Source organism: Cyprinodon tularosa, unplaced genomic scaffold (genome assembly GCF_016077235.1).
Source record: "Cyprinodon tularosa strain WSP-4 unplaced genomic scaffold, ASM1607723v1 ctg1159, whole genome shotgun sequence".
Classification (NCBI taxonomy): Eukaryota; Metazoa; Chordata; class Actinopteri; order Cyprinodontiformes; family Cyprinodontidae; genus Cyprinodon; species Cyprinodon tularosa.
The window spans coordinates 1-19,913 of NW_024037958.1; the positions used below are offsets into that span (position 1 = coordinate 1).

A 19,913-nucleotide genomic window follows, 5' to 3' on the forward strand; every position below is an offset into this window, starting at 1 on the left:
GCATGCTCGGCTTGCAGTCGGGTGGTGTTTGCCTATATACTGGTATGTGAAGCCATGTATGGCCTATATAACATTTTCACTATCGAGATTTCCTGTATCAAAACCCATTATACCCCATTTCATATGCTGTTCTGTAAGGGAGGGTAGGGGTCGGAGGGTGAGTGTTGTGGGTAAACTGTTTAATTGTTAGTACCTTGTTTTACACAATTAATCTTTGTATTAATTTCACTTCATGGATAAGGTGTAATATGTATCTGTAATACCCAAAATACCATAAATAAATCATAAAAAAAAAAAAAAAGTTCAGCCTTCTTCTGAATTTTAAGTTCAGTCGGAGAAATGAGGCATATCTGTGCCATTACTGCCCTTTGATCTGCGTTCAATAAAGTGCTCTAAAATTGCCATGTGTTTTTTTTTATAACCTTTTTTTAATATTTAAGCGCCACGTTTCAGAGGACATTTTGCCATATAGTTGGTTATTTAACAATATACAAACACATTTGGAAAATATATAGATTAGAATAAAGGAAAAAAACATGGTGCAATAATGTTGCATATTGCGATATTTAGCCTCCTTGAATAATCGCAGTGGGAATTCCTCCACCGCGACAGCCCTACTGAACACATGAGAATTCATACTGGTGAGAAGCCTTTCATATACCTGTCCTGTGGAAAAAGCTTCACTCAGAAATGCAATCTTAATACACACAACAGAATTAATTCCCCATGATCCTCTCTGCTGTTTTCACCTTCTTCCAGTCTGAGGCGCTGCAGCCTCCACACCACACAGTGAGACAGCTGGTCAGAACGCTCTCTATGCTGCTTCTGTAGAAGGTGGGGAGGATGGGTGGGGGCAGGTGGGCTCTCCTCATCCTCTGCAGGAAGAACATGCGCTTCTGTGCCCTTTTGACCAGTGAGGTGGTGTTTACAGTCCAGGTGAGGGTGTCTGTGATGTGCACCCCCAGGAATTTGGTGCTGCTGACCTCCTCTGCAGCTGAGCTGTTGATGACCAGTGGAGCGTGGTTAGGACGGTTCTTCCTGAAGTCAAAGATGATCTCCTTGGTCTTCTCCACGTTCAGGATCAGGCTGTTTTTGCACCAGTCCACCAGCTGCTCCACCTCCTCTCTGTAGTCCAGGTTGTTGTCGTCTCTGATGAGGCTCACCATGTCTGCAAACTTCACCATGTGATTGGTGGTGAACCTGGGGACGCAGTCATGTGTCAGCAGGGGGCACAGGACGCAGCCCTGAGGGGAGCCTGTGCTTAGACTGATGACATCAGAGGTGTTCTGTCCGACCCGGGCTGACTGAGGTCTGTTGGTGAGGAAGTCTAGCAGCCAATAGCAGACCATTTGCCCATAAACCGCAATAGAAATGCAGCAGGTGCTCTGCTGACTTAATGGCACCTTGTGGCAGCTGCATGCCACTGCAGCTGCCAAAGGTTCCAGAGGACCTGCCATTAGTTATGGCAGCGGGACTGCTGGCATTGTTACTTTGGGTGTGATAGATTAACTGGTTGTTGCAGCTGGAAACCGCTGATGTTTCTTAAAGACAGGTGGCTGCTTCCATGCCAACACCTGTGCTTACAATGTAATGAACCCGTTTACAGAATATCACAAATCCAAGCTCCCTGATATATTTCTCTGTCCACTGAGGATGAATGTGTTTGAATCACTAACTTGGATCTCATGTTGGGAAGGTTAATGCTGATCAGACCCAGATCAGCGAGCGACACAGAAATCACCTTAACATTACACAGGGATTAAAATATTTCCGTCTCCAAGCAATTTCTCGTCGGTAAAAAAACAATCACTCAAAAATAAATTGACGGTAAATAAAAAAAAAAAGACAATTGAAATTCCTCTTGCACTTGTCAGCCAATGGTAACAAAGGAATGTCCTGAAACCAACAGTATTACCCAATCAAAAGAAGCAGGGGGAGGGTCTTAGGAAAGCATGTACCTCCTCCTCTCGTTTCTTGCTCAAGTCGCCAGATAAATAGCGTTTTAATGTTCTCTAACACTAGAATTACCAGAGAAGGGTCATTTAACACTTCTACCTTTGGATACCAGAGACGGGTCAACTGACCTGAAGGATTTTAATTAACATCCTATAGGCAGGTGTGAACAGGCGCTTTTGTTCTGTAAATAAGGCCATTACTGGTGCACTAAAGGAAGAAGGAAAGCTTAACTCCCAACTAACTGTCTAGTTAGTTGGGAGTTAGTTCTATTCAGTATACTGTATTTTATAATTTAAAGATTATATATATTATATTTAGCTTAGTTTTATTTTAGCAAAAAAGCACAGTGAATTAATTTTAATATTTTAAATTGAGATATATTTTACAGCTAGGTACAGCTGTGAGCAATAACCAGAAGTATTTGTGTCTAAGTCAAGAGGACTGAAATTTCAGCATGAGAGATATACAAAAGAACAACTGTTATTTGTTTGGATGCTTTTTATTTTTGTCATTAAAAACGATACAAAAAATACAAGAAATAAAACAATTCCACACATATTTACATTAGGCACAGTAAGGGGCCGCATGTGTGTGATAGTGGCATGTCCTTGTGTGACTGGCATTTCAGCACTCACTCAGCAGTCTGTCTGCACTGTTGGAACATATCTGGCACTGCCAGGGTATGACCCTGGTGCATTTGCTATGTGTATTTGTAGCAGTCAACGCATCTCACAGTTGCACAATTGTTCCTGCATCGATGGTTGACCTGACACTTTGCCCTTTTGCCTGAGCTGGGTGTGGAAGGTTGTTGCCGAAGCAGTTTTTCCTTGTGTGCCTTCTTCTCACTCACATGAGAGTTACCCAACTCTTTTGCAAGCTCAACCAGGAAGTCAACCCGTCTCTCCTGCACCCCAATGCATGCCTGATAAAGCACATGTGCATTCAGTGCTGCCATGTCAATCATGTTTTAGAACACGGCAACTGGCCATCTCCGTGTTCCTGCACGCACGCTGTACTCCCGCACCATTTGGTCCATCACATCCACACCGCACTTTGTTTTGTTCTATTGTGTGACCGTGTTTGGCTTTCTTTTGGTGGTATCCTCAGTCTCAACCACGCTGTGCATGCTGCTGAGAACGTAAACGGCCTTCTTCCGTTTGGGCGCATACACTGTCAGCGTGGCACCAGTGGTTGAAAACACCTGAGTGGTGAATTCAGTGCGATCCATCTGTCTAGCGGATTGAGGAATTTCCCGGCGTCTCTTGTTGACTGTGCCGAGGATAGTGGTTTTCTGGCTAAGCAGTCGTTGTGCAATGACAGTAATGTAAAGAAATTGTCCGTGGTTACAGTTCTGCCCTTGTCCAAGGACGGTTCCATCAGCCTCATCACTACAGTTTCGGACAGTCTCTCCCCACTGGGACGACTGGGGTCCTTGCCAAGATATGGGAAGACATTACAAATGTACTTTGATTTCAAGTCGCAAGCCACCCAAAACTTGATGCCAAACTTGTCCGGTTTTGTTGCAATGTATTTCAGGAAACAGCAGCGAGTCTTTGATGGAAAAAGCTGTTCATCAATAGTGATGTGTCGACCAGGGTTGTAGGATGCGATGCAGTTAGTGACAAACGATCCCCAAACATCGGAAATTGCTGCAAACTTATCAGTCTCCGCTCTCTCACTGCGTGAAAACATGTCATCAAAGCGTAGGTGTCGCATGATGTCTTGGAAGCGGTTTAGGGCCATAGTTGCAATGATCCTTGGATTTGCGAGGTTTGCTGACCAGCTGTCACATAGTGATGGAACCTTGGTCACCCCCGCAAGATAATGACTGAAATAAATGCCATTAGTTCCGGGAGATTCATGAACCAATCCAGCTGCTCCGTGTGACGTGCATGTTGAGTAGTCCATTCTCGAATGCTACGAAGCATGTCAAGAGTGATAAAACAGAGGAAGCTCTGAAGGCGACTCTGGATACTTCGTCTGGCCTTAGCGCTTAGCTCTCCATCTGTGGCGTACGGTTGTATTGGAGTGAAATGGAGATGTGTCCCCACTTGTTCTTCACGCCACACTGTGTCATCTTTCGCGGTCTTTGACGGCTCACTCGCCAAACGAGCTCTCTTTTTTGGTAGAGGGAGAGTCTCCTCATCTGCAAGATAAACAATTTCAAATTAACTTTTTGTTTGGAAATGAACTCTGGTGGCAACACGTCCATTTGATTACAGTTTGTTTCAATAATCCCTGCCATCCGCTAACAAAAGGAACCACTGGCTTCATCATTTCTCTATTGTCATCCTGGATGATATCTAAAAGCTTTTAGACTAAAACAGTCCCGCTTTGTTTGGATGTGGATTAGTGGTTTAGTAGTAGTGGATTAGTTTTTACTCTTGGTTTCAGTATGAAGCAGAAATAAACTGGGGAGGGAAAAGATGAAACTGGTGTTTGGTGATTGAAGTCAACAAAGTTTGTGTAGAATAACATGGTGACATGAAGAAAGGGCAAAATGTTGCAGCTGCTGTGTGTCTACAGCAGGGGTCTCAAACTGGTTCCAGAAAGGGCCGTGAGGCTGCAGGTGTTCTTTCCAACCAAGCAATAGCACACCAGACTCCAGTCATCTCATCAAGTGAGTCCAGTCTTATCATGAGAATCAGATATTTATAGGGAGATTTATCGATCATTTTTAGGAACTAAATAGAAATATTTCAAACTCATTATTTACACAGCAGCATTTTGATCAGGTGGAATTGTTTCCCAGTATTTTTCTGAACTATATTCAACAAGCAGTCTAATCAATAGAAACACAGATACTGAGGATAGAACTCATCACCACTGTGGGGTTATTATTTAAACAAATGGCAGGAAACCTATGGTTTTATGGCTGTTTGGAGAAATAACTATTAAAAGGGGTCCCTATGTCCTCCAGCAGTCTAAGCCTATAGCAGCATAACTATAGAGATAGCTCAGGATAACCTGAGCCACTCTAACTATAAGCTTTATCAAAAAGGAAAGTTTTAAGCTTAAAAGTAGACAGGGTGTCTGCCTCACTGACTACAACTGGTAGTTGGTTCCACAGCAGAGGAGCCTGATAACTAAAAGATCTGCCTCCCATTCTACTTTTAGAAATTCTATGAGCCACTAGTACAGTGGGCACTGGTTGGAAATGGACACTTCACTCACGCTTCCCGTGTTTCACGAATTGCATGAAAAACATGTGACTACTATAGCCACTAGGTGGCAGTCCGAGTCCATTTCGGCGTCCCATGAGTCAGGATTACATAGGTCAATTAGCACAATTGGAGGGGCGGCACGTGTTGCGAGCAGTTAGCGTAGAGGGTAGGGTGAGTGGTTTGCAGTTCTGAAGGTTGGGGGTTCGATCCCAGCTGTGGCCGAGCAATGTTTTTCTATTTTTTTAATCACTTTTTTATTACATTAGACCATAGGGATTATCATTCTACATTTTTATCTTACTGTATATATAGGTCTATTATATTGCATGCCTTATAGCCACAGTGTTTATATAGTTTTATAATTCTATTTACCCTATTCCATATTATATGTGTCATGGTCTGGCGGTGTTTGTGAATGAGAGATGATGCGGCTCGGCTCATGTTCACGTGAAGCAGCAGATATGCAGCCCAGATGTGGAATTACTCTCAGTGAGTTTAAGACTTTATTATCTGCCGCGGGAGTTTGGTCACATGACCATGCTGTGCGTTTCCAAAGCGGGGTAAGCAAGTTTCAGACTAGAGTCTGAGACGGGAGTGGATTTTCACTCCTGTCCCGTCCCATTCCCACAGAAAAAAATTGTGTCCCGTCCAGATCCCGGGCCAGATTAGAAATCTAAATCCTGTCCCGTCCCACTCTTGGTGAAATTACTCCCACTCCCATCCTGCTCCCATTCAGAATGACTCCCGCTGCTCCACCACTCCCATTCTTGTTTTTTTTTTTTTTTTTTTTTTGAGCTCGGGAGGAAAACTCAGAGCGGAAGCACTGATGGTTTTTGGGTCGTGTAGTTTTTTTGACTCGCATTATAGTGTAGGCTTCAAGAAAAAAACTACAAAATGGCGGCGCCGCGCCAGTACTGGATTTTTTTTCTTTGTATTTTATTGTATTTTTTGGCATCGATCCTAGTTTTTTTTTTTGTGTTATTATTGGTTTGCTCCCGCTCCCGTCTGCTCCCGTTAGTGTTTATTCCTGTACCGTCCCAATCACGTGATCGTTACTAATACTGACTCCCATCCCACAATACTTCAATGTCTTTTTTTAAATTTTTGACAATATGATCATTAGACGGGTAAAATTTATGAATTATTTTAAATGATATTGCTTTAGGGATCTAAAGCAATAGGGATCTAATTATTTTATTGTTCTTACCATTATTACAAGAAAAACAATCATAGGAGACACAGGAATTTTGTATTCTTCTAGAAACTCTTTATAAGAGTAAAGAAGACCCTATTTGTTAAATAATTGGTCAACCAAAACAATGTTATTATTAAACCAATAATCAATAAATAAGGATTTATGTTTAAACAATATGTCTTTATTGTTCCAGATGAAATATTTGTTGGGTGAAAAGTTGTTTTTGAAAATAAGGGACCATGAAAGGAAGGCCTGGCGGTGAAAGGCTGACATTTTTATCGGGACTTTATCAATATCATAGTTACAGGTTAAGAAAAAGCTCAAACCACCCAGTTTTGACAGCAAGTGACATGGTATGACGTTCCAACATGACCTTCTATGTGGAGAGCATTGTGCCTACACCAAGTTTGCAGATGAGTTAAACAGCTTCCCGGTTTGACTCCCCTCACACTGGTCCCCTCCCTGCCCTCAACTCTCCACACACCTCCAACCACCAGCCCCCCAGAGACCTTTCCCCCCCACCGCCGCCACTCCCACCAACCCCGGACCCATCCACACCTCCAGTCGTGCCTTCCTCCCCCCTCACAGTAACACCAATGCAGGTGAGAAGGCAGCTGAGGAGGCTGAAACAGAGGAAGGCCTCAGGACCAGATGGCCTCCCCCCCAGGCTGCTGAGGACCTGTGCAGATGAGCACTGTCAGATCCTCAGCAACATGTACAACCTGAGCCTCAGCCTGGGGGTGGTCCCCACCCTGTGGAAGACCTCCTGTGTGGTTCCGGTTCCCATATCAGCCGGATTGGAGCAGTGGTTCTAGAGGAAACTTATTTGGAAAATTCCTGAAATGTTTGCATTTCTGGCCTCTAATAGTATGTTTGATTCCAATTATCTCTAAAAGTAATAAAGCCAAACACTTCAAACTTGGTAGATCTATGGAGGGTCCTAAAAATATTCAATCCCTAAAATATCGGCCGGATTGGAGCAGTGGTTCAAACTTATTTGGAAAATTCCTGAAATTTCTGGCCTCCAATACTAGCATCTTAAACTCCAATTATCTCAATAAAGCTAAACACTTCAATTTTCACAATCGATACAAACATTCCCACATATGTCCAATGTGAAAGATTATGAGGATATGAGCAATTGTTGTGAGGAAATCTTTATTTAAAAATCTAAAGCAGCTTTGTTTCCAACACAGTGCTATTTAAACAAGTACACAGCGGGATCTAATTTGTCATATTGATAAAAAGTCAGGTTTAGATTATGAACAAAATTAAAAACAATTATGTTGCATATACTCTATATTTATTATCCTAATTATGTACAGCATTATAAAACAAAATTACAAGCAGGTTTATCAATACAGAAGATCCAACAATAACTGCCTTGCTCATTCTCCGACATTGTATACTGAGAAAAGTGGTTTTCACAAGCCTCACCATGCTCACTGCACTAAATATTAATATTAAGAAAATATTTACAAATTCTACAATGTCTAATAAGGCATCATTATGAATGTCAATGATGGTTACAATGGCCGCGTCTCAATTCGCAGGCTGCCTACTTCGGAGTGTATGTATTTATGTATATATACATATATATACACATATATGTATGTGTGTGTGTGTGCGTGTGTGTATGTGTGTGTGTGTGTATGTATATATGTATGTGTATATATATATATATATATATATATATATATATATATATATATATATATATATATATATATATATATATATAGCAGCACACAGATGAGCTTGGAGTCTTCTGACTGAGAGTGGGACATCATCTGGGGGGTCGGGGTGCCTCTCTCCACTGTTCACCACATCGTCCATCAGGGTTTGCAGGGCTGACCCAATCGACGGCTGCCATGTTTCTAAAAATGTTTTAAAAGACGCAGAAAATAATGACTTTACTAAAACTGTTTTCATAACCCTGAAATGAGAACAGCTAAAATGTGATTCTACTTGCCATCTAAATGTAACAGTGGTCGGGTAGACCCTCCTCCAGAGCAGACACCTCAGCAGACAGCTGGTCCCGCCATGGAGCACCACTGACTGCCTCCAACACCTTCTCCCCTCCTCATCCTCTGGCATGTCATCCTCTGGGGCAGTGATGTCACCGGCTCCCAGGCAGATGTTGTGCAGGACAGCACCTGCCGTTATGACCTGTAGAAAAAAAAAGACAAAAATATTTATTTTTATTCATTCATCTATCTTTTTTTCATTATCTTTATTACATGATTTATTAGAATTCAAATGTTACTTGATCTAGATCCACTATTTACTATTTACTATTTACTATTTACTTTATTTTTTTCCTGTATTATGTTTTTTTATATATATAATTGCAAATAAAATCAGGCAGTAAGGGGATAACAATTTAGACAAAAAATGATTTATTTCTCAACAGTTTGGCTTCTCAACACAACATTAGTGATAGTGAAAGTAGTGATTTAAGTCAGTTATTTACAGGGTTTGTACACATTTAACTATTCAATTCAAATTACTAAAGTTACAAACAAATAAATTACAAACTAAATATAAAATTTGATATTTAAACATATTCATCAATCTGCTGACAAGCGTTTATCATTTAACTATCATTTAATGCAGGAATAAATTGCAGACATTTTTATGTGTGCATGCATTTTGGTTGTATTAATGTTGATGCTAATTCAAATCAAATGTCCTTGTAATAGTAATGTGCAAATAAACAGAGCAGCATTTTATGTCACCAAATAAAGACATTGGGAGTTTGCATCCCTGCAGTGGTTCCCCTAGCAATGTTGTTTATGAAAATCTAGGTTAAAGTTGTACTGCATTATGTGTGGCATATTATTTTTATTTTGTCTTATCCTGATAAATAGTTTCAGTTAGTTTTAGCATTTAGCATACATGTGTAGCTGCCGAGGTGTTTTGTGTTAGCTGTAGTGCATTTGCAGCTCCTAGATTACCTTAAACGTCTGTCTGCTTTAATCAAACTTGCAATTTAACTGAAACTATTGCCCGGCCAGTATAACATATCTAAGTTAGCATAAATTTAACTTCACATTCAGTTCTATCGACAAGTGGCTATGGTGGCTACGTGCTAACAAGCTAACGTAACGTAGCCAGCCTGGATACTAAATGCTACGAATCACCACCAATCTTTCTGTTAACTTACCGTAATGTCTTTGTGTTGAACTGCGACGTGTCTCTTCAGGTTAGTTGTGTTTTTTCCAGCTATCATGTGGCCACATTCCTTCCCTTCCACTAAAATCAAGCATTTGGTTTTGTTCTTCACTTCAATGAAGTGAAAATGTGTCCATAGATCACGTCTCCTCTTTCTCCTGAGCTCCGGGCAAAGCATGTTTTACTTTTAACCTGTCGCCGCCTCGTCTCTGTGTCCGCCCGCTCCAGGTTTGAAAGTGGGTGTGTGGCGGAGGAAGAAGGATTAAAAGAAAAACATTAAATAATATGTACCGAATACCGAGTTTGGGGAACCCCTTCCGGAAACAGTGATGGAATGACGTTGCATGATCCCCCCTCCCTCCCTCTGGGATTCCCAATAGATTGCAGATGCCACACAAGCACACAAAATGACAGAAAGATCCGAGCGTTTTAGTTTACCACAGATTGGTGAATTTAGATCAAGATATAAGAAGCATTATTTCTGCATAACATGGCATCAAATATCCTGTAGCTATAAGTAGCCTATAATAATCTACTATTAATTAATACACTGAATTTCAATGATGGTTAAAAGAAGAATGCCCGAAACGTCACGGCATAAAAAAAAAAGATACTCACGGGTGTGGATTTCTTCTTTTCATCTGCATTTCTAAACTTCACCATGGACCAATTTTGCATTAATGACTGAAACGATGGTGACAAAATTAAAACCCACTGATGAAAGAAAAGAGGCCTGATGAGACCGAGTCGCTGAGGACGTTTTTATAACCTAAAATGATCCATGAGCACGCGACCGATTGAATGGACGGATGATCCACGGACCTTTGTTGATTAAGTTATTTGTTTTGCAAAAAAGATTAATTATAATCATTTTTCATTAAATAATAGAGATGCAGATAAATAGAAATAAACAGTTCTCAGATAAGATCAGAGGTGTATGAAATAAGATAATGCAGTCACTATGTTAAATTAATTCCTTAACTTTATTTTAATCAAAATCATCATATCATCATAAGATTTTGGTTGTTTATGCAAATGGTCTCAATAAACTTTTCAGTTGACTGCAGGCCCACAAACGTCACCTTTAGCACGGCAGAGCTCCCAAGTGCCGCCTGGTGGTTGTCCAGGTACATTGCATTTCTTATTTAAATAAAAAAAAACTGGCCTCAGGAAATACATCGTGATTCACACAAGAATCACACAGGAATCAGGCTGGAAACCGTTCATTTCCAACCAGTGCCCACTGTAAACCTGCAGATTGAGAGCAAAGTGCTCTGTGAGGAACATAAGGAACAATCATATCACTTATATCAGATGGATTCTGGTTAATTAGAGCTTTATATGTGATATGGAGCATTTTAAATTCTTAACAGGAAGTAAATGAAGAGAAGCTAGAGTAGGAGAGATATGGTATCTGTTTTTAATTTTCATCAGGACTCTGACTGCAGCATTTTGGATCAGCTGAAGACTTTTTACTAGTTTGTGGACTTCCTGACTAAAGAATTACAATAGTCCATCATTGAAGTAACAAATGCATGGACTAGTTTCTCAGAATCCCCCCTGGACAGGATATTTCTCTGAAGATAAAAGAAGGAAATTCTAGAAACCTCTATGATATGGGATTAAAATGGCAGCTCATGCTCAACCTCTGACACAATGAGCTGGGGTCTGTCTCTTCCAGGCAGAGGTGTACATAGAGATGGGGATCGTTAATATTTATTGATATCGATACCTTTATCGATACTCCTTATCAATCCGAGTCTTTATCGATACCCCTATCGATACTTTTCTTTTATTTGGTGGAAAGACGATGCGACAATATGTTTTTAACAGAACTGCTATTGCTTTTATTGCTTAACAAGTGAGCATAACAAAAACGTTTCTAGCCTTCAATAAACATGGCTAATGTAATAGGCCACTTCGAATTGACATAAAACTAACTAGAATATATTTTCACAATTGTTGGTGAATGTATTGTCTACTGTCACTTTTCATCATGTTTTTAGTGATTAGGAAAATATTTAGCAAATAAATAATTTATTTTAAATTAAATGTAATTTTTAATAAATGTTGGCATCAGTAGTTTAATTATATATTCTAAAATAATTAGAGCAATATACAACTCAATTTCCCTTTTCTTTACGTTACACTTGAACGCATCATGATAACCTAATTGTCGTTTCACTGAGCCAATCTGAACACATCGTCACGCAGCACGTCTGAAACTTTATTTACTTTTCAAGCTAACTAGCTTGTATGCTGCCGATTACAACATGGATTTCACAATTACTATTTTTAACTGACCGGACACGCTACAAAGTCTGTGTGCGCACTGACCAGTGGTACTCTGAGTGGATGATGAAGACGGGCCCGACTGTGGTGCGGAGGCAGTAGCAGGAGGAAGAGGAGTCTTTTCAACCAGGAGACAGTCGAAGGTACTGCATTTGGCCTTTATTTGATGCACAATGCTAATGTGCTTGGCCATTGAGATTGTGTTCCCCCCCTTTACAAGAGATGATTTTGCAACATAAGTTGCATTTCGCGTCTTCTTTATCTTTGAGCTTGGTAAAATGAAGCCAAACTTTAGACCTTTTCGTCCGTTCAGCCATCCTCGAGTTGCGAGCGAAGTTAACTGCCAGACTTTACTTGTTTTACTTTTAATATCTGTTTTGCTTACAATTTCTTTCCAAAACATTGGTGGACATGCAGCAGCGATTGGATTGATTAGATTAAAAATGCTGTGACGCGACTCGAGGGACACACAACTATTTAACAGGACCTCCGGGAGAGAAAAAAAAAAACAAAAACGACCAGAATCGATAGTGGTATCGATAAGCCCAAACGTTATTGATTTTCGGGTTTTGAAAAAAGTGGAACCGGGTCCTTGATAGAACCGGGTTTCGATCCCCATTTCTAGGTGTACAGGAAGCGCTGCTGAGTTTATGGTGTCTCATTACTTCCTCATTTGCCAGACAGTCACTGTGGTGTTGGATGTAAACGCTTTACTTTCCTTAATAATTGTTTGTGGACAAATAAATTTAGGCCAGAATAAACTTCATATCTTCAGGTTGCTTGATAGGATCCACTCGCTCCTCAACCTCAAGGAGAGAGTTTGGTGCTTTTATGTGAGGTGTCCTTTATTAAACCACCAATAGAACGCCTTTTTGCTGTGTTTGTCTTTCCAGACCGCCTGCAGGATTATGTTGGAAAAGAGGAGGGTTTCTCTGACCATCAGCTCTGTGGACAGGAGAGGAAATCCAGTTTGGATCAAGAGGAGTCGAAACATCCGCAGATAAAGGAAAAGCATCAAAAGCCAGAACATCTCTGGATAAAAGAGGAAACCATGGAGCTCCCCATAAGTGAGCAGAAAGAGCAGCTTGTTCTTAAGCAGAATATTAAAGATACAAGAGAGAAACCTTTCCCATGTTTGACATGTGGAGAAAACTTTCTTAAAAAAAAGCATTTAATGGCTCACATGAGAACTCACACAGGTGAGAAGCCTTTTGAATGTCTGTCCTGTGGAAAAAGCTTCACTAAGAAATCTAATCTTGATACACACATCAGAATTCACACAGGTGAGAAGCCTTTTGAATGTCTGACCTGTGGAAAAAGCTTCACTAGGAAATCTAATCTTGATACACACATCAGAATTCACACAGATGAGAAGCCTTTTGAATGTCTGACCTGTGGAAAAAGCTTCACTAACAAATCTCAGCTTGATACACACATCAGAAGTCACACAGGTGTGAAGCCTTTTGAATGTCTGTCCTGTGGAAAAAGCTTCACTAACAAATCTCAGCTTGATACACACACCAGAATTCACACAGGTGTGAAGCCTTTTGAATGTCTGTCCTGTGGAAAAGGTTTTACCTCTAAGTCTGATCTTAATAAACACATCAGAATTCACACTGGTGAGAAGCCTTTTGAATGTCTGTCCTGTGGAAAAAGCTTCACTAATAAATCTAATCTTGATACACACATCAGAACTCACACAGGTGAGAAGCCTTTTGAATGTCTGACCTGTGGAAAAAGCTTCACTAACAAATCTTCTCTTGATACACACATCAGAATTCACACTGGTGAGAAGCCTTTTGAATGTCTGACCTGTGGAAAAAGCTTCACTAACAAATCTCATCTTGATACACACACCAGAATTCACACAGGTGTGAAGCCTTTTGAATGTCTGTCCTGTGGTAAAAGCTTCACTAGGAAATCTTCTCTTGATAAACACATCAGAATTCATACTGGTGAGAAGCCTTTTGAATGTCTGTCCTGTGGAAAAAGCTTCACTAACAAATCTTCTCTTGATACACACATCAGAATTCACACTGGTGAGAAGCCTTTTGAATGTCTGACCTGTGGAAAAAGCTTCACTAACAAATCTCATCTTGATACACACACCAGAATTCACACAGGTGTGAAGCCTTTTGAATGTCTGTCCTGTGGTAAAAGCTTCACTAGGAAATCTTCTCTTGATAAACACATCAGAATTCACACTGGTGAGAAGCCTTTTGAATGTCTGTCCTGTGGTAAAAGCTTCACTAGGAAATCTTCTCTTGATAAACACATCAGAATTCACACTGGTGAGAAGCCTTTTGAATGTCTGTCCTGTGGAAAAAGCTTCACTAACAAATTTTCTCTTGATACACACATCAGAATTCACACTGGTGAGAAGCCTTTTTCCTGTACCATTTGTAACAATAAATTTAATCAAAAGAGTCATTTGACTAAACACATGAGAATTCACGGGTGTGAAGCCTTTTGAATAAGTCACAGCAGTGAGATGCCACAGGAATGAGCAGTAGAGGTGTTTACCATGTTTGACTGGTGATATAATGTCCATCTAGAAACTCCTTCACCTCATTACATGAGAAACTCACAGGTTAATGTCCTTTTTTGAGGCAAGTTTTGAGAAAGCCATTAATCAAAAGCTCTGTTTACATAGATACCAGAACAGATAATGTGTTATATCGTAAATCTGGTAAATACTCCGGTCCTATGATTTATTTTTATTTATTTTTTTGTTTGTGTCCTTTTATTGCCAATATGTAATCTGTACCTGAGCTTTTCATGACAGTCTGAACAATAAAAATCTGATTTTGCAACAATAGTTCTGGACCATTTATTGAAAAAGTGAGAATTTAAGAGGTTTTTTTACAACTCGAATTTGTGTAGTTGTACACTAAAATTAAAAAACAGTTTTTTCTATTATTCTACAATTGTTGATATAATTCAGTTGTGGTTGTTTTTTTTGTCTCAATTTTATAAACCAGTTTACTAATCCTGACTGCAACTTTCTTAGCACTAAATTTGAGCTATTCCTATTACCTCAAAGGTGAAAGTTCCATCAATGAAATATTCTTAATGAGGTTACTAATTTCTGTGCAGAAATCCCTATTATGCCAGAGGTTAGTTCAATTACCAAATAAAGGGTGATGGTGATTTACATTTAGTCAAAGAGAGAGCAAAAGTAACAGCAATGATCAGTTAAAGGGAATGGTGATATTTGACCACACAATATTATAAATCACGTAAGGAATCAACTAGGGCTGCAACAACAAATCGATAAAAATCGACTTAAAAGCGTTGGCAACGAATTTCATCATCGATTAGTTGTGTCGCGCGATTAATGCGTCATCCGCCGCCGCCGTCATCACATCCACTTGACTGAAACGGGGGAAGAAATAAAAAAATACGGCAGAGCGAGCGAGCGCCGCAGGTGCAGCGTTGCCAACTCAGCGACTTTTCAGACCCCTCCAGTGACTATTTTTCAAAAAAGCGACTAGCGACAAATCTGGCGACTTTTTACGGTGTCACTGGCAGCTTTTGGAGACTCTTACGTGAAAGCATGTATCATTCCTACTCTGCCGTGGGGCGCCTCCCCCATCCAAACCAAGTTCTCCCGCAGGAGTCCCTCTCAGCGCTGCAGTCAGAGCCAGGATGTTTACCCTCAGCGTCCAGACTGCAAATGAAGCACGCATGCGCCGAGATTGACGGCGCAAATTGATCACAATAATTAAAATAGCCTGCGCTTTGTAAAGCGACAAAAGTCGTAACATGCAACTTTTGTCACAACAAATTAACATGGCAGGGAACCACCATGTTTTATTTCACCATGTTTAAGTGGGGAAACGTAACGTTAGTTTCTCAGGTAGCTCATCTGATGCTTTCCTTACCGTGTTAGTAGGTTACAGATAGTGATAAGGTTGGCTTCTTATTTTACTTTTAATTTCATTTGAATTAGCTTAAGCAGCATTTATATTTACTTTATAAATACATTAACTTGCAAATTATGAGGGCAAGGCTTTTAAAGTTTAAATCTTCTGGCAAAGATAAAGTAAAGATCCTGCAATTTATGGAAGTAAAGCAGAATAAAATCCAGCAAGATCAGTAATATGTCAATTAATTATATGCCACATTCCCATGTAAATATTGGTCTTTGGAGGATGTGTTTTTTTAGCACCCCTAGTTGTCTCATTTTTATTCCAAATACAATTTATAATTTGAATCACAGGGCTATTTTTATCTCTATGGTTAAGTATTTTCTCAAGTAGCAACTTTAACTGCTATACTTTCCTGTCTTAAAAGGCAGAACTCTTCTAGTCTAAAAAAAACTCAGTTGTTGAAATGGGGGGACCTATTGTTTGAACCCCTTAGGGGCTTTAAAAAACAAAAATGTATTTTTTTTGCACTTTATGAAACAAAGTAGCCTATATTTTGTGGATGTACAGCTACATTTCTCATGGAAGTTTGCGTAGTTTTAACCCAAACATTTATTTTTCATATTGCACCAGTACAGTTAATGAGCAACCTGTACTTGTGGGCTTGTTTGTTCTGTCTAAAATGTTTATTTTGGAATAAAGAGGTTAATATAAAAAATATTTTTTGTCCGATTCATCGATTAATCGAAAAAATAATCGGCCGATTCATCGATTTTTAAAATAATCGTTAGTTGCAGCCCTAGAATCAACCAATAGTCTACTTGAGAAATTTAATCAGGTGTTTTGTCTCAGATGCTTTGATCTCCAACAATCAGATTAAAACTGGAGAATAAAAATATCCTCAATGAGAGGATGTCATGAATCGGTGTTTGTATGGAGGACCCAAACGCAGAGACCAGTAGGCAGAGTTGAATTAAAGTGGTTTTATTAAAGTTCACAGATCCAGGAGCAGGAATCAGGGTCCAAAAGTAAACAGCAAACCGTAAAAATTCAAAAAATATCCACTGGACTTGGTTTTCAAGATTTGAAGACATTTCGCCACCTCTCCAGGAAGCTTTCTCAATTGAAATGTCTGGATCCGCAGTGAGTTTGAGTCTTATATGGACAAGGCCTTGTATTGCTTGGAAACATGCAATGGTAACCGATGAATGGGTCGTTTAGTTCCATCGTTAGCCTGTAATATCTGAACCTGTCTATGATTTCTAGGGGTCGGTAGTTAAAGGGGTGATTGCCCCCTTTGACTTCAGTGAAGTATTTAAGCTTCCACTGCTTTATTTCCTTTAGGTTGAATTTGTTATTTGTTAAACACAGTCCCTCGAAATATGAATTGGCTACAATATAATGATTATTTTTAAAGTCTTATTCTTGATTTTATAAAAACATTGTACATTTAAAATACAATGAAACAAAAAAAGAACATAATTACTTATTACAAAAATGTCCTGCTATATAGATCCTTTCTATAACAACTGTTATGCTTTATTAAGACTTAGACAAACATCAATGTAATTTTCTATGCAGAGTTTATACAAAATTAAATTTGGGAAGTCCAGGCTCTGTATCACAGGTGGTTTGTGCGGTAAATGTGCTTGAACTCAAGCGAAGTCAATTCTTTACGCCGCTCATTCCGGGCTATCATGGAAAAGTTTCACAAGTCTTAATCAGATCTATGAGAAAAACAGAACACATTCAGAAGTGCTGTCTAAATGCCATGTCGCCCTGACGCCCTACCGGAGAACCCCGAGCTCCCCCCTGCGCCTGTGGAGCAACATGCCAATGCTGCGGGGATGCGTACGCGCAGTAATCTCATCCACAGTCACTTCTTGTGAGCCATTTGGTATGTGCATTTTTCTACTGGCCAATACAAAACACCTGTTTTGTTTTTTTACTGCAGTGAAGTAGAAATTCAGCCACATACCACCTTAGGGAATAAAGGTTGCCAAAGTTTTATATATATATATATATATATATATATATATATATATTTAATTTTTTTTTTTTTTGAGGGGGTGGGGGTGTCACTATATTTAAATTTCTTAATGCACTAGTTTGTACAAACTACAAACTACTTTGCTGCAACCCACAAAACACGCAAAACCATCATTTAAATAGGGCGTCTCCAACAGTTTTGCACCTGCCACCAGTTACGCAATCACTCTTGTTAAATCACCCGCAAACCATGGTTCAGCCCCTTGCGCAAAATTCCAGTTTGCAAGCGCAAATTACTTCACGCAAAATTGGATCTTGAGAAATCCGGCCCATAGTGTCAACCCAGTCTCATGGGAAAATGTACCCCCACTACGTTGGTCCACACTGCAAAACGTAGTGGAGGTACATTAATGGCCATTTTTTTGTGGTACTGTTACGTTTCTTCTGCCTATACGCTTTCTATTGTTTTACGTCCTAGTCACGTGACTTTCAAGATTCCAGCTGGGAGAAGAAAAAAAACATATATATGGCCGACATTCGCTCATTTTTTTGTGGAAATATTAATGACTTGAGTTTGTTTTTGCATTAAAATGAGTTTTGATTACATTTCTAGTGAGAAATGTATAGTTTGTTGCCAGAATATTTACTCAGGGAATGTACATATTCACTTGCTTGTTCGTTTCTTGCAAAGATTTTTCAAGATAATGTGAAACTGTAACATTTTGGTATAAACATGGCTGAGATTTCTCTAAATTTTAGTGGGAAAATCAATAATTTCAATCAGTTTCTGCATTTAAATGGGTTTTGATTACATTTATAGCGAGAAGTGTAGGGTTTATTTACATAATATTTACTTCGTGAACATACATAATCACCCGCTTGCTAGTTTTTGCTACGTTTTTCGGATCTCGTCAGGATTATGTGAAATTGCAACGTTTTGGCTGCTACCCATCGCCTAGCATTTAGCTGCCGCCCCGATTCAACATTGAATTCTTTGTGATTTAACTCCATCTGACGGATCAAACCCTCGCCACTGCGTGCGTTGCGTCTGAGGTTGATTTTCAGATCAATGCATTACGTCGTGGCATACGGGAGAAACTAATTAAACTAGTTTAAAAAAAGGATCATGGGTTAAGATCGGATGTGTTTTATTTGGAAATCTACCGGATCCTTTGTGCAATTAACTTCCTGTTTGGTGGGATCTCATTGATGGGTTTTGACCAGATTTTGACCAAAGAGGAACTAAAAAAACAAAAAACAATTTGAATACACAACCAGCATATCTGGAATCAGTGACAGAGAGCGACTGGGACCAGACGTTTATTAATTTCTCCCCATTGATTTCCATTCAAAATGTTTTCGATCCCACCGGGCTCTAGGGAAGGGGCGGGCATACCGCCACCTACTGTTCATGAGTGTGTAGCAACATTGTTTTACATCTATTAAATTCTATTTTTTAATTTTGTATTCTGAAGATAAATAAATAATGCTTTCCTTAATCTATAAATATCTTTTATATTTCCTTTATTTCCCAATAATCCTTTAAGACTCCATTCTTGGCCTGTCCTTTCAACTCTTTTCAATTTCTTCCTTTCAGGTCCAGATGTTTTACATTTCCTCAATACGTGTTCTATATTTTCTATCTCTCCACATCCTTCACATTTATCATTATTTTTCCTCCCTATTAAGTATAAATTGTCATTTAAATAAGTATGACCTACTCTTAATCTGATCATTATTATTTCTTCCCTTTGGTTTCTCTCATTAATATTTCTATTTAATACTGACTTTTGTACTTTATATAACCTTATTCCTTTTTATCTTCATTCCACCTTTTTTGCCATTTTTCAATTTCTTTCCTCTTAATAAATGATTTTCCTTCCCCTTTCCCTAAAGGAATTGTAATTGTTATTTGTCTACTTTTCATTCCACCTAACTTTCCATTAATTAGCTTGAAAACAGCACTTTGTAGGCACCCAGTTTCTCTAACAATGGCCCCTTTTGGGTTACCCTCCATGCATTGGGTGTCAGTTCAGTGGCAGTTCCAGAACATTTTCTTAGGGTTGACCAGGCAGCACAATAATGTGCATGTGGCCAAAAAGTAATAGGGATCAAATTCGGTTCAGAGTCAAGCTATTGGGATCAGGCATCAGGTTCAATTTGCATATTTTCTTAGCCAAAACAAGGATTTGTTGGGCTACTGTAATTTTGAATTGAAAAACGTCCTGAATGGGAAGTCTTCAAACTTGAAAAACAAAGTCCAAAGTTTTTTTT

General features: G+C 39.4%; 1 protein-coding gene across 1 annotated transcript; it reads left to right on the forward strand.

Annotated features, from left to right (window-relative positions):
* Positions 1-12,325: 12,325 nt before the first annotated feature.
* On the forward strand, positions 12,326-14,599 carry LOC119797492 (gastrula zinc finger protein XlCGF8.2DB-like). The gene is made up of 2 exons (XM_038306580.1): positions 12,326-12,980; positions 13,401-14,599. Exons 1-2 carry the CDS (start codon positions 12,833-12,835, stop codon positions 14,252-14,254), a joined length of 1,002 nt encoding a protein of 333 aa, XP_038162508.1. The 5' UTR covers positions 12,326-12,832; the 3' UTR covers positions 14,255-14,599.
* Positions 14,600-19,913: the final 5,314 nt, after the last annotated feature.